The 14,166-nt window shown below is 39.4% G+C and overlaps 1 protein-coding gene across 1 annotated transcript in view; it reads right to left on the bottom strand.

The window, feature by feature from the left end:
* Nucleotides 1-14,166, bottom strand: part of IMPG1 (interphotoreceptor matrix proteoglycan 1) — a 78,244-nt gene that overhangs the window by 32,564 nt on the left and 31,514 nt on the right. The window contains exons 9-12 of the mRNA XM_089777149.1: nucleotides 11,389-11,409; nucleotides 8,370-8,623; nucleotides 7,005-7,081; nucleotides 5,571-6,099 (exon numbers count right to left, since the gene is read on the bottom strand). Coding sequence (XP_089633275.1) covers nucleotides 5,571-6,099; nucleotides 7,005-7,081; nucleotides 8,370-8,623; nucleotides 11,389-11,409 — 881 coding nt within the window. The remainder of the gene's footprint in view (nucleotides 1-5,570; nucleotides 6,100-7,004; nucleotides 7,082-8,369; nucleotides 8,624-11,388; nucleotides 11,410-14,166) is intronic.

Here is a 14,166-nt window from a genome sequence, read left to right as displayed (position 1 = left end):
AATCAAAAAATGTGTGGCTTTCTTTGTTTCAGATCTCCCTGTGTGAGAAAGAAGACTGCAGAAAGAGAGTAAACTGTATAATACATGAGAGAGAGTCTTGCAGAAGATCATAACATATAGCATGGCTGATAATAAAATGAAAGGCATATTGCAATTTCTGACTGTGGCAAGAAATTGCCATTTCAGCCAACAATTATTTTCATTTGCAGCTACTTTATGTACAAACATATAAACCTTTATGCTTAGGAACATAAGCTAACAATTAACCACCTGATCATATTGCATGCTACAATTATCCTGTATAAACTTGTCATTTGCAACATTTGGTTCTGGTTGCACAAGACAGTGGAATACTTTACCCAATCAATTTGGTCTTACTCCTCTCATATGCTAATCTTATTTTCTATGTGTGTGTGTTTTTAAACTGTATCCAGGAAGAAAATGGCAGGAAAAGCCATTTCGGATTAGGTAGTTAAGATGAGGAAAATGGTCACCACATACTATGCACACTTATTTTCTCACACAAACCTCTGCCAAGGACACACAAACCTGACATGTTTTTAAGAAGTAAAAATGACAACCATTCTTCTAAGAACCCTGACGTGACTTATTATTTTTGTTTCACGATGACCAAACATGCACAGAGTGGTTCAGGTAACAAGACAAGGTCCATGCTCTGAAAACCTAGCAATCACATCTTGTCATACTTGTCTGTCTTTTAGTTCGTCAGGACAGGGAATGTTGGTGGCTCATAGCAGACTGAGTGCACTTTCAGTGCTCACCAAATGAAGATGAGCTCAGAGGCAAATTTAAATTGACCACACTTACCACCACACAAAACACTGTCCACAGTCACATTTATGCACACCTGATAGATCCATTTGTCCTAGAAACTTTCCTCTCACAAATATGTGATGCAAACAAACCCTAATATTATCTACCAACCAGATGTAACAAAATGCAAAGAAAGAATCTTCAAAGATCACTGAGAGTCCAGACTGTGCACTGTGTATGATGGCGACATGTTAGAAATGCCTTTTCTATCATGCTTAAAGAATTTGCAAGTGCTGGGGGAAGATGCTAAATTCAGCTCCTGGATAGAAAGATTGTTTCACACCAACCTAAAAAGGTCCCTCTAGCAGCCTCAGGAGTAGCCCTGACAGATTCCAGAGAGCTATTTGAAACTGCACAGCACAAAACAATATACCTGCAAGACCAATCCCTTGTTGGGTGGCCCATTTTAATTTGCCATAGCTGCACATTTTGTCATTCACTTAAAATTACCCCTCTGTCCCCAACAGTGGCTGTTGGTTAGTTTCACCCTTCGGAATTGTCTAACTCTGAGAGATTTTAACCTTCTAGTGCCCTCTGCTTTTCAAGGTGTTCTTTTTTAGGCTTATAGATGGTGCTATGGCGGGGCTAGAATGGCTTACCTGAATGGAGATGATATTGCTCTATTTCACTGATCGCTGGTGTGCCTTCTCATCTTGCCTACTGTTGTTGCTAATGCTGGCCCCAGGATTATCTTGGAAGCAGCAGCGGATGGTTGGCTAAGACAAAAAATGCTATTTTCTGGGTTCAGAAGCTGATTGATTGGCTAGCAGCAAGGCCGGAGGCTCTTTGCTCTCTAGAAAACTGAGTAAGCTCTTCGATTTTGTTTTGGTGGTGGGAAGGAGGGGAGACAGCAAAGAACATATAATGCCACCCTAATCTCTTACTCATAGCCATCTGTTTATAAATGCATGCAACAGAACCTTGAATTTACAGGCACCAGTCTTACAAATGACCAATTATACTAACCATTTTTCCCAATAGAAAAAATAATCACATAACAAAAGTGAAGTCAATGAAGAACAACTTGACAGCTGTTCATATACTTATGCTTTCAGTGCACTGGACATTGCATGACAGTTATTGGAAGGACAAAAAGGAAGCAATGCAGTGCACCGTACTGACACTTGTGCACCTTACCTACTGTAACTGAGAGTCAGTTTTATGAACTATTTGCTTTTTATGAATTCTTCAGTCCCCAGTTAGTCTGTAAAACCAGGGTTACACTATACCTGGTACTCTAGAATATAGACTAATTGTTACTTTGTGCCTGGGAATGTTGTTTGTACTTTATTTCAGACTCCACAGATGAAGTCCTGGCTTGGTTAAAGTTAATGGAGGTTTTGATATTGACAGGAAGGCAGAATTTCATACCATATGTAGTTTTTTCTCTGCAAATTTCTATTCCTTATTCACAGAAGAAAGTCCCTTAAAGAGCTGACAGAAGATTCTGTGAATTTCTGTGTACTCTCATGCATCTCATAGGAGATAGCTGTGTAGAGAGTTCTGGGTTAAGCTAAAAGGGGTAAAAAACGAGGGTGATATCATGCTAGGAGTCTACTACAGGCCACCAGCCAGGTGGAAGAGGTGGATGAGGCCTTTTTAAACAATTAACAAAACTATCCAAAGCCCAAGATTTGGTGGTGATGGGGGACTTCAACTATCCAGACATATGTTGGGAAACTAACACAGCGAGGCACAGGCTATCCAATAAGTTTCTGGACTGCATTGGAGACAACTTTCTGTTTCAGAAGGTTGAAAAAGCTACCAGAGGAGAAGCTGTTCTGGATTTGGTTTTAACAAATAGGGAGGAACTAGTTGAGAACTTGAAAGTGGAAGACAGTATAGGGGACAGTGATCACGAAATAATAGAGTTCATGATCTTAAGGAAAGGTAGAAGGGAGACCACCACAATTGAGGTTATGGATTTCAGGAAGGCAGATTTTGATAAGCTCAGAGAACTTGTAGGTAAGGTCCCATGGGAAGCAAGACTGAAGGGAAAAACAACTGAGGAGAGTTGGAAGTATTTCAAAGGGACGTTGTTAAGGGCCCAAAAGCAAACAATTCCGTTGTGTAGGAAAGATAGAAAATATGGCAAAAGACCAGCTTGGCTTAACAAGGAGATCTTGCATGATCTCAAAATAAAAAAGGAGTCATATAAAAAATGGAAACTAGGACAACTAACAAAGGATGAATATAGGCAAGCAACACGGGAATGCAGGGGCAAGATTAGAAAGGCAAAGGCACAAAATGAGATCAAACTAGCTACAGGCATAAAGGGAAACAAGAAGACCTTTTATAAATACATTAAAAGCAAGAGGAAGACCAAGGACAGGGTAGGCCCACTGCTTAGCGAGGAGGGAGAAGCAGTAACAGGGAACTTGGAAATGGCAGAGATGCTCAATGACTTCTTTGTTTCGGTCTTCACCGAGAAGTCTGGAGGTGTGCCTAACGTAGTGAATACAAGCAGAGAGAGGGTAAGTTTAGAAGATAGGATACACAAAGAACAAGTTAAAAATCACTTAGGAAAGTTAGATGTCAGCAAGTCACCAGGTCCTGATGAAATGCATCCCAGGATACTCAAGGAGCTGATAGAGGAGGTATCTGAGCCTTTAGCTATGATCTTTGAAAAATCATGGCAGACAGGGGAGATTCCAGAAGACTGGAAAAGGGCAAATATTGTGCCCATCTATAAAAAGGGGAATAAGAACAACCCAGGAAATTATAGACCGGTCAGTTTAACGTCTGTCCCAGGGAAGATAATGGAGCAGGTAATTAAGGAAATCGTATGCAAACACTTGGAAAGTAATAAAGTGATAGGGAATAGCCAGCATGGGTTTGTGAAGAACAAGTCATGCCAAACTAATCTGATAGCTTTCTTTGAAAAGATAACGAGCCTTGTGGATAAGGGAGAAGCGGTGGATGTCATATACCTAGACTTTAGTAAGGCATTTGATACGGTCTCACATGATATTCTTATTGATAAACTAGGCAAATATAACTTAGATAGGGCCACGATAAGGTGGGTGCATAATTGGCTGGATAACCGTAGTCAGAGAGTTGTTGTTAACGGTTCTAAATCCTGCTGGAAAGGGATAACAAGTGGAGTTCCTCAAGGGTCTGTTTTGGGACCTGTACTATTCAATATCTTCATCAATGATGTAGATATTGGGATAGAGAGTACTCTTATTAAGTTTGCAGATGATACCGAACTGGGTGGGGTTGCGACTTCTTTGGAGGATAGGGACATAATTCAAAATGACCTTAGCAAGTTAGAGAAATGGTCAGAGGTAAACAGGATGAGGTTTAATAAAGAGAAATGCAAAGTGCTCCACTTAGGAAGGAACAATCAGTTCCATACATACAAGATGGGAAGCGACTGTCTAGGAAGGAGCATGGCGGAAAGGGATCTAGGGGTCATAGTGGACCACAAGTTGAATATGAGTCAACAGTGTGATGCTGTTGCAAAAAAAGCAAATATGATTCTAGGTTGTATCAACAGGTGTGTTGTAAGCAAAACTCGTGAAGTCATTCTGCCGCTCTATTCTGCACTAGTTAGGCCTCAGCTGGAGTACTGTGTCCAGTTCTGGGTGCCACATTTCAAGAAAGATGTGGAGAAATTGGAAAGGGTACAGAGAAGAGCGACAAGAATGATTAAAGGTTTAGAGAACATGACCTATGAAGCCAGGCTTCATGAACTGGGCTTGTTTAGTTTGGAAAAAAGAAGATTAAGGGGGGACATGATAGCGGTTTTCAAATATCTAAAAGGGTGTCACAAGGAGGAAGGCGAAAATTTGTTCCTCTTGGTTTCTGAGGACAGGACAAGGAGTAATGGGCTTAAAGTGCAGCAGGGGAGGTTTAGATTGGACATTAGGAAAAAATTCCTAACTGTCAGGGTGGTCAAATATTGGAATAAATTGCCAAGGGAGGTGGTGGAATCTCCCTCTCTGGAGATATTTAAGAACAGGTTAGATAGACATCTGTCAGGGATGGTGTAGACAGAGCTTGATCCTGCCTTGAGGGCGGGGGGCTGGACTCGATGACCTCTCGAGGTCCCTTCCAGTCCTATTATTCTATGATTCTATGATTCTATGATCACGGTTCTGTAAATTAAATTACCATGCAGAGAGAATCGAATAGATGACTAAAGAAAAGGAGTTGGTTTTGAAAATATTGTAATCCTTAATCAGATTATTAGCAAATCCACACTCTTTCAAATGATTGTTATTTATTTGTATTGCTGCAGTGCCCAGAAGCTCTAATCATGACCCACTGTGCTACGGGCTTGTAGAGTTCCTTGTAGACAAATTCTGTTACCGTACTCATTTCAGAGTTCATCTTAAGATGCCTGTAGCATATCTGGGTAATTTAATCTCCATTTTTGTTCTTATTTATGATTGGTTTGTGTGTTTATTTCACATCTCTTTGATTTCCTCGGGTTCGTGAAATCCTACCCTAATCTTCTATACAGCTCCATCTTAATCTGAGGTACTTATGATTTTTTATTTGCTTTATTAACCCTGAAGTCAAAATAAGACTCATTTGCTCAGAATAGATGCTAAAAAATTTCTAAGACATATTTTCACATTTCATGATGTAAGAACATTCAGCTGCAACTCAAAATGTAAAAAGCAAATATTTTAAGCAAATGTTTAGTCTACTTACTAAATTAGTATATATGTGGCATAGAGGCTGGGTCTCTCCTATTTCTTTTCAGGTACAGATATTTCATAACCTACCTTCTCCAGACAGACTTTCCTGGTTGGCTCCCTTAATGGACTCTTCTTTCTTCCTTTCAGCTTCGCTCTTCTGATCATTTGGTTGCAGAAAGTTGGATGGTGTGCTATAAGCTGCCAGTGTGACAACCTGCTCAGTTGGGACTTCAAATTGTCTTATGCTTAAATCATTGCTGGCGGACTCATCTGCTGGAGGAGGTAAATCAGAGTCCTCTGATTTTAAAGGGCCGTTGGTGCTATCCTGAGTACTGAAAGGCACAGTAGAGGTTTGGGTGTCAATAATAATGTTCATGTCTTCAATGTCCTTCAACGAGTCCAAATCGTGTTCTGTAACAGTTTTGTCTTTAGACCAGTCGCTTGAGGATTTGGAAGGAAATGCAGGATTAGATGAAATGAAATGATCAGGGACACTGACATTTCCACTTAGCACAGGGCTTCCAGTGATATAGTCACTAATCAAACTGTCTCCTGTCTGCTCCACCAATGCTGGACTAGGATAGCCTAGTGGGAGTTCAGCACTCAAGCCATCATCCTGAAAATCAAATGTAGAGATCACTTACAGGATGTAGTTTACATTACATCAGAGTCTGATAAAAATGTAGCCACAACGTCTTGTAATACTTGGCTCCATTGTGTAGTTGTAAAATACAGACCAATGCTTGGTATATGTGAATGTGATCCTAAATAAAATATATAACAATCCATTGTTTTAAAATCAGTTGGGATTTTATTATGATGTGAGTTTTGTTCTATCTCACTCACTGAAATGTACAGTTTAGATTATGGTTAACCAAATACGGTCACCTGTAATTCACATAAACGCTGTCAGAGGAAACTGGACAATGTCTTCCAGATGTAAATACTCCCATCAATTACTTTTTGCTTTTCTAAAACACCACACTACTGGCTGCATTTATCAGAAGGAATCTACTTATTTTTAGCATCAGTTTGTGTGTGTGCATGTGAGAGGGAGCAGATTTTAAAATATCTAAGTTAGTTTCCCTTTGGCCATGTCTACTCTGGGAAACTATTTCAAAATTACTAAATTCGACTTAAGAACTCCCAATTTAACAAATTCAAGTGTGTTCTCACTATGGGAAAGCATCAAAATTAGTCTGAGGCAGGCTCCATTAATGTGAATGCTCTACCTTGGACTTAGGCCCCAGAAGGCACTCTGGGGAGCTGCAGGAGGCCTCCCGGAGGCCAATAAGTTCGAATTAGCAGAGCATCCTCACTACTGTTATTTTGGAATTGGTGTTACTCCTCATGAAAAGCAGGAGTACAGAATTTGAATTCCATGGCCTGTTATTTCCAAATAGTGGGCTTTCTACTGTGGATGGAGTGTTTATAAATTCAAATGGGGGGTGGGGGCTATTTTGGAATAAGGTGCTAGTGCAGACCAGGGCTTTGAGAGATAAAGAAGCAGAATTAGCTTACCGAGTCAATGCCTCCTGGAGCAATAGTGACCCCTGATTTAATGTCATTGGCTGAGTCACTAGATTGTATAATAGCTTCTGCAAAATGAAATAAAAAAGGCAAAATATGTTTTTCATTGAAACTGCATATTGAAAATAAAGGCACACTGAATCCTGATCAAAGCGTACAACCTCTCTAATAGAGATAAAAACTGACACACAATTATTCACCTGAAAGACTTTTAAAAATCAGTGCTAATGAGAATGAGCGGTACATTTTATTTTATATTACAACTGGAAGTAAAGCAGAAATTTATTTTCAGCACTCTGTTATGCCTTACATAGTCAGTAGGAATGAGATATTTCTGTAGAAAATTGAATCATCCCAACTGGCTAAAACTAGTTTAAGTAGAAACTATTCAATGAATCCACATAAGCCATGCTGACTTGTGTAATTAATTACTGCAGTTTTATCCTATGTCCACACCATCTAATGCTTTCTTGGGTTTCTGCTACACAGTTTCTGGTGGAGATATTAGTTGAAATATTTCAAATATTTCACTAAAAGGGGGTGTTTTTGGTTGTTGAAAGGTCATATTTAAAAAAAAACGTAAAAAGTTGTCGACATTAAATTTTTCCATTTTCAATTATTCATGACACTTTTAATGGCTATTTTAAGCTGTTTTAAAATCAATAGGGATTTTTTATTTACCAAAAGCATTGTTTTCAGTAATGAAATGCTGCTGCTGCTGCTGTTATTCTACAAAAACACTTGTAACTAAAAATTATGTTGGTAAATATTTTAATAATAATTGTAAAACATCAATAATATATTGAAAGATTGATCCATTTGAACCCCACAAAGGGGAAAAAATGTTACACTTTTACATTTTTTGTTACATCAGTGTCCTGGTTTTCAACAAGCTCTAGGCCCCAGAGCCAGTGAAATCTGGGAAAATCTGAAATGTACCTATGCACTGCAACAGTGTGAAAATCATTTGAACCTTTTGTGCAATTAAGCCAGCCAGGAAACTGTCTTTACTAGGAAGTCAGACAGTATGCTGAAAACTCATATTTTTCCTTATTTCACAGAATCTGTCAAAATTTCCTACTTCTACCAAAAGGAAAAAAAATATACAGCCTCCATCTGTACTTAAACAGAAGTATGTTTAAAAATAAATAATGGAAACTGTCTTGATTGACTGTTTTGTTTTAGCACACTTCACTTCTGAACCCCTTCTGAAGCCCTGCTGTCCACATTCCAACAGGTTAATTATACCAAATGGAATAAAGCTGAAAGGGAAAAAGAAAAATAATGTTATTTAAACCTCATAAATTAGCAAGACAGAGTATTCAGAGTCATGCCCTTAGCAGCCTACGTACTAACCGTCAGTAAACTGAAGTGTTCCAAGGTCCATTATCAAGGACTGGTCTTCCTGTAGTGCCATGGCAACCAACTGCTGAAGTTCTGGTACTGAGAGTTTAATTCCTGGTATCCCCTCCCCTTCCTTTGTACTATGAGGGCTTTTTTCATTTTCAACTTTATTGGAGCCAATAGTTGAGAGATCGTCCTCAGGATCTTTCACTTCTGAGCTGTCTCTCTCAAAATTCACAACATACCGTACTTCAGTGTTGCTTGACCTGCAGTGCAAGAATGGAATGATAGCTACAACGCAATCCATTACATGGCCAAAGGGATTTTTTTTCAAAAGGATCCCTATTATCCTCAATATGCCAACATAGTTCTATAAAAGTAATGTAATTATACTTCTAACATAATCATAATTATCTACCTAACTGTTACCACCAAAAGATTTTTTCCATCACTGAGATTTAAAAAAAAAATCCCTTGCACAGAAATACTAGATTTATTAACAGAAAAAATCCATTGTCAAAAGAAAATTTATGAAGTGGCAGAAATAATCCAATTAAAGCTTAATTCGTGAACTGTATGACTTGTGTGGGATCAGTAATTGAACACAAACCCTTCCGCTCCTAGTTCACTAGTTCAAATACAAATCTCTGCTGGCAGTGATCAAACATCATAACCATCTGTTGAATACAATAGCCTATGTGAAATAAATTGATTTCATTTCAACTTAGTGGCAAGGTTCCCACATTATCAAAACTCCTATCCCAGTAGGTAATATTGCTAGCTGTCTTAGAAGATCTGCTAAGGCTGTGTTTATCAAACTGTGGGTCTTGACCCCCCGGGGGTTGCAAGCAACTTAGAGGGGGGTCGCGGTATCACAAAGTTTGAGAACCCCTGCCCTAAGGGCTTACTATACATGGAATGCATAAAGGCTTTTCAGAATTTGAGTTAGTTCTTCCAGGTCATGGATGAGTCATGTACATCAGGCTAATAATGCTGCAATGGATGTTCCTGTTCATAGAATCATAGAACACTAGAACTGGAAGGGTCCTCGAGACATCACCAAATTCAGTCCCCGGCCCTCACAGCAGGAACAAGCGCTGCCTAGACTATCTGTGATAGATGTGTATCTAAACTGCTCGTAAATATCTCCAGAGATGGAGATTCCACAACCTTCCTAGGCAACTTATTCCAGTGTTTAACCACCCTAACAGTTAGGAAGTTTTTCATAATGTCCAACCTAACCCTCCCTTGCTGCAGTTTAAGCCCATTGCTTCTTGTCCTATCCTCAGAGGCCAAGGAGTTTTTTTTCCTCCTTCTTGTAACACCCTTTTAGATCATTGAAAACCACTGTCATGTCCCCTCTGTCTTCTCTTTTCCAAACTAAACAAGCCCAATTATTTCAGTCGTCTCTCATAGTTCATGTTTTCTAGACCCTTTAATCATTTTTGTTGCTCTTCTCTGAACTTTCTCCAATTTCTCCACATCTTTATTGAAATGTGGTACCCAGAACTAGACACAATACTCCAATTGAGGCCTAATGAGTGCAGTGTAGAGCAGAAGAATGACTTCTCATGTCTTGCTTACAAAATTCCTATTAAGCAGCCACTGTGTCACACAGTTGACTTATATTTAGCTTGTGGTCCACACTGACCCGTAGATTCCTTTCCGCAGTACTCCTTCCTAGACAGTCACTTCCCATTATGTATATATGAAATGGATTGTTCCTTCCTAAGTGGAGTACTTTGCATTTGTTCCTATTAAACTTCATCCTATTTACCTCAGACCATTTCTCTAATTTATCCAGATCATTTTGAATTTTGGCCCTATCCTCCAAAGCACTTGCAACCCTTCCGAGTTTGGTGTCGGCCACAAACTTAATAAGCATACTCTCTATGCCATCATCTAAATAATTGATGAAGTTATTGAACAGAACTGGTCCCAAAACAGTCCCTTGCAGACCTCCACTTTTTTTGCCCTTCTAGCATGACTGTGAACTGTTAACTACTCTGGTTATCCAGCCAGTTATGCACCTACCTTTTAGTAGCCCCATCTAAGTTGTATTTGCCTACTTTATTGATAAGGATATAATGTGAGACTGTATCAAATGCCTTACTAAAGTCTAGGTATACCATGTCCATTGCTTCTCCCTTATCCACAAGACTTGTTATCCTATCTAAGAAAGCTATCAGTTTGGTTTGACATGATAGTTAGTTTGAATAGCTAAACAGAAAATGTGATCTGCAGGAGTGTTGAATTGTTACTTTCAATATTCAGTAAATAAACATTTTTTAAAAAATATAACAAACATTAATTTTTAAATCCAAAACTGTGAAACAGTTTTCCATAATGATGAATAACTGAAGGTAGAGGACTTGGTTTCGTATTTGGGATGTGCTATGAATTTTCATTCATACTGCATAGCAAACATCCATTAAAAGGAGTAGGTAATTTTTGTAGTAAATCACATGTAAATAATAAATCTTATAATCCAGTAGCATTTTTAGGTGGTAAGAAACTATTCTACAGATGTTACCACGTAAACATGAGAGCAAGGTTGCTTCTTATCAAATCATTCTCAGAGACATAGCTGATCTTTTTGCTTCACTTCTGTCTCAACTGGGAACTGAAGTAGCAAATTAGATGCAATGTACTTACTGAAGAGAATGTGTATGTGAAAACAGAAACTAGCAAGCAGCTGTCATGCCAAATATACTCCTTTAAACATAATTTAAAGTATGACATTTTCTACTTAAACCTTATGTTGGATAGAGGTATCTTTAGGTGTTCAAATCAATGTTATTTTGCTTATCTAGTAGAGTGATTTAGGTTAAAAAAGTTTTCTCCATATTCACAGATAGGTTATTACAATTTGATTAAATGAGCCTTTCAAATGGAAATGAAAGCCAGGCTGTTTGTTTACCACAGATTCTGTGTCTGAATGAAAAACAAATTAATTCACTTTGCCACATTAATAAATAGTTTTCTCAAATGGTTCACTACATTTATTTTTAAAAAAATGTATCTGAATTACCCATCTTTATCCATATTCCGTCTTCATTTCATCACACAAGATAGGTCACGATAATGCAAAAGAGAAGGAAAAAGAGAAAGAAAAGATCCATGTAAACTGTTAAGCCAGGCACTCATATGTTATTTATCTCAGGACAATTAATATTTTGCCTATCCTTTGACATCTTTGTCAGTCTACTGTCTATCCTTACACACTTTCCCTTCCAAGTGATGGGCAGCTTTTTGCTCTGTCTCTGTGTGTGAGCAGGAATTTTACTGTACTCTATTGCTCAAAGATCTGCACTCACAGTTCCACTACAAATGACACAATTTGTGGTGATGTTGGTCCTAATATGCATCTCCCCAGTGGAGTAAAAAGCTGGGACTGAGACCATCTGTCTGCTAAGCCTCAGAAGTAAGCTGACCCATTAATTACCTACCATGGATTCCAGAGGACATGTTTTATGTTGACATCCATAATTTAATCTCTCTCTCTCTCCACACACACCCTATGTCCAACAAAGCAGCGCACACACACACACACACCCTATGTCCAACAAAGCAGCAGCCCCTGCTACAGACTCCACAAAACAGTTTTTTTGTCAATCAAGGAAGATTGTGCTGTGAAACTCTGGCAGAGCACATCAGAACTAATCCTTAATTTTCAGGAGATAACATGATTATGGGGTGGTCCAATGTACTTCTTATACATCTAGACTAGCCCCTACTGTCTGAAAATAAGATACCAGGAGAGGAACTGATCTCTTGGAGCCATTCCTTAGAGATGTCACTAAGGGCTTATCTTCACTGTGGGCTAAATCGGAGCTGCTGTGATCAGCACAGGAGGCATCATGTAGTAGGTCTAGTGTAGTGTGAGAGACCAAGACTAGCTGGCTGCCACACATTGATAGAGGGAAGACACCTAAGGGAAGGGCTTGGGTGAACTGTTTTCTCTTCTCTGAGTAAAAAAAAAGCCTCAACTTAATTGCAGCATAATCAGGCAAGCACCTGGGCTCAATTAGAGCTTGCTAAAAGATACAAGATGTTTAGACACCTGCAGCCAATTAAGGCCTGTGGTGCTGCTTTAAAAGCTCCCCTTTTCCCCCACCCCGGCAAAGAAGTGGGGAGAAAAAGAGTGAAGGACAGGAAGAGGCAGTGCTATGTGGGTGTGAGTTGAAGACTGACGAGCAGGTACCAAAGGAAAGGTATTGGGAGGGATAGTTTGGGTAAGTGGCTGAGGGAAAGCTTCCAGATTGAGAGTGGCAGTAACCCTGCCTGTTGCCACTGCTTTAGTGTCCCTGTGCTGAAACCTGGAGTAGTGGGCCTTGAGAAGGGAGATCAGGACTCCAGCAGGGATTTTACCCCAAACTTATGATCTAGCCTGTGATGAGTGTGGCTCAGTAGGCTATAGCTCCTGCCTCTAGTAAAGAGAAAGAGGCTGTGTGGAGGGCCACAGTGAGCCTTTGAGGCTAACACTATCCACCAATAGTGCAAGACCTACAGGGAATAGTCGGAGCTTTGCCACAGTATACATTGTACATTGATCTAAGCTATTTGATGTAAGTTACATATTTTACATAGTTTAACTAATGTAACTTAGATCAATTTCCCTTTTTAGTGTAGACCTGCCCCAGTGTAAGATGCTGATGCTTAGTGTCTGTCAGATTTGATCTTTATAGGCAGGGTAGAGCATAACAGCTCAGTGGAATGCTCTTCCATGGGAAATGATAAGCTAAAAATATGCTTTCTGTTTTAAAAAATGTAAATCAAATATTGACATGTGCTCACTAGCTGGAAAGACTGTGAGATGTGCTGCAGAACAATCTGGGGAAGGTCTAGTTTTCGTTGTAGGGAACAGTGTTTGAATGAACACAACCTCTCCCCTTTCCTAAAGTATGTTGGCTTCCTCTGTCTGGGACTTTGTATATTCTGCAGGACCAATTAGATAAACAAGATTTGACCTGTCAAAAATAGCAAAACATCTTACCAATCAGGAATAGTGTACATACTCTATGTACTTACAGTAACTTCATTTGCACAGAAAAAATAATTAATACATAAATAGTGAGCAGTTTTTCAAACTTGCATGATAGAAATTAAAATGATCCGGAAATTTCATGATAGGATCAGGCCTTGTTGGAATGTAGTTAGTGTAAAATTTATATAACTTCTTTAACTCTATTGCTATGGATTCTCTCTGGAGCTTCTTTGCTGCAGAAAAGACTTGGGGCCTCTAGACATTCCAAAGTTCTGTGGGAATGCCAGCAAGGAATACTGGCACTGCAGAGGTAGTATGCCTAGTAAAATGAAAGGACTGGCTCTTACCACAGTGATTTCTTATTCTACGGGCAGACAAATTCAGTTGTGTCTTACATGGCAGTAATTTAAATAACATGCTGACTTTTTACTGGTGACCACTGTCTCTGAAGTAGCTGAAAGGTTTGAAGCAATTAAATCTCTTTGGGTATGTCTAGACTACATCCCTCTGTCGTCAGAGGGATGTAAATTAGACACACCGAAATTGCAAATGAAGCAGGAATTTAAATATCCCGCGCTTCATTAGAATAAAAATGGCCAATGCTTTTTGCCGACGCGGCAATTTTCCAGCAGAAAGCGGCAGTCTAGGCGGGCATCAGTCGACAAGGAAAGACTTTTCCAACCGATCCCTTATGCCTTGTGCAATGAGGTTTACAGGCAGGCCCTTATGTCGGATCCGCAGTTACGAATGGGGTTTGCTCCAGCTCCCGGGATGCTGACCAGCAGTGGCTGAATCAGGATGCCTGGGGCAGAGCAGCTGGGG

Source organism: Pelodiscus sinensis, chromosome 3 (assembly GCF_052426305.1).
Source record: "Pelodiscus sinensis isolate ZL-2025 chromosome 3, ASM5242630v1, whole genome shotgun sequence".
NCBI lineage: Eukaryota > Metazoa > Chordata > Testudines > Trionychidae > Pelodiscus > Pelodiscus sinensis.
The sequence above is the reverse complement of the archived record's forward strand: the minus strand, read 5'-3'. Positions and strand labels throughout refer to the sequence as shown.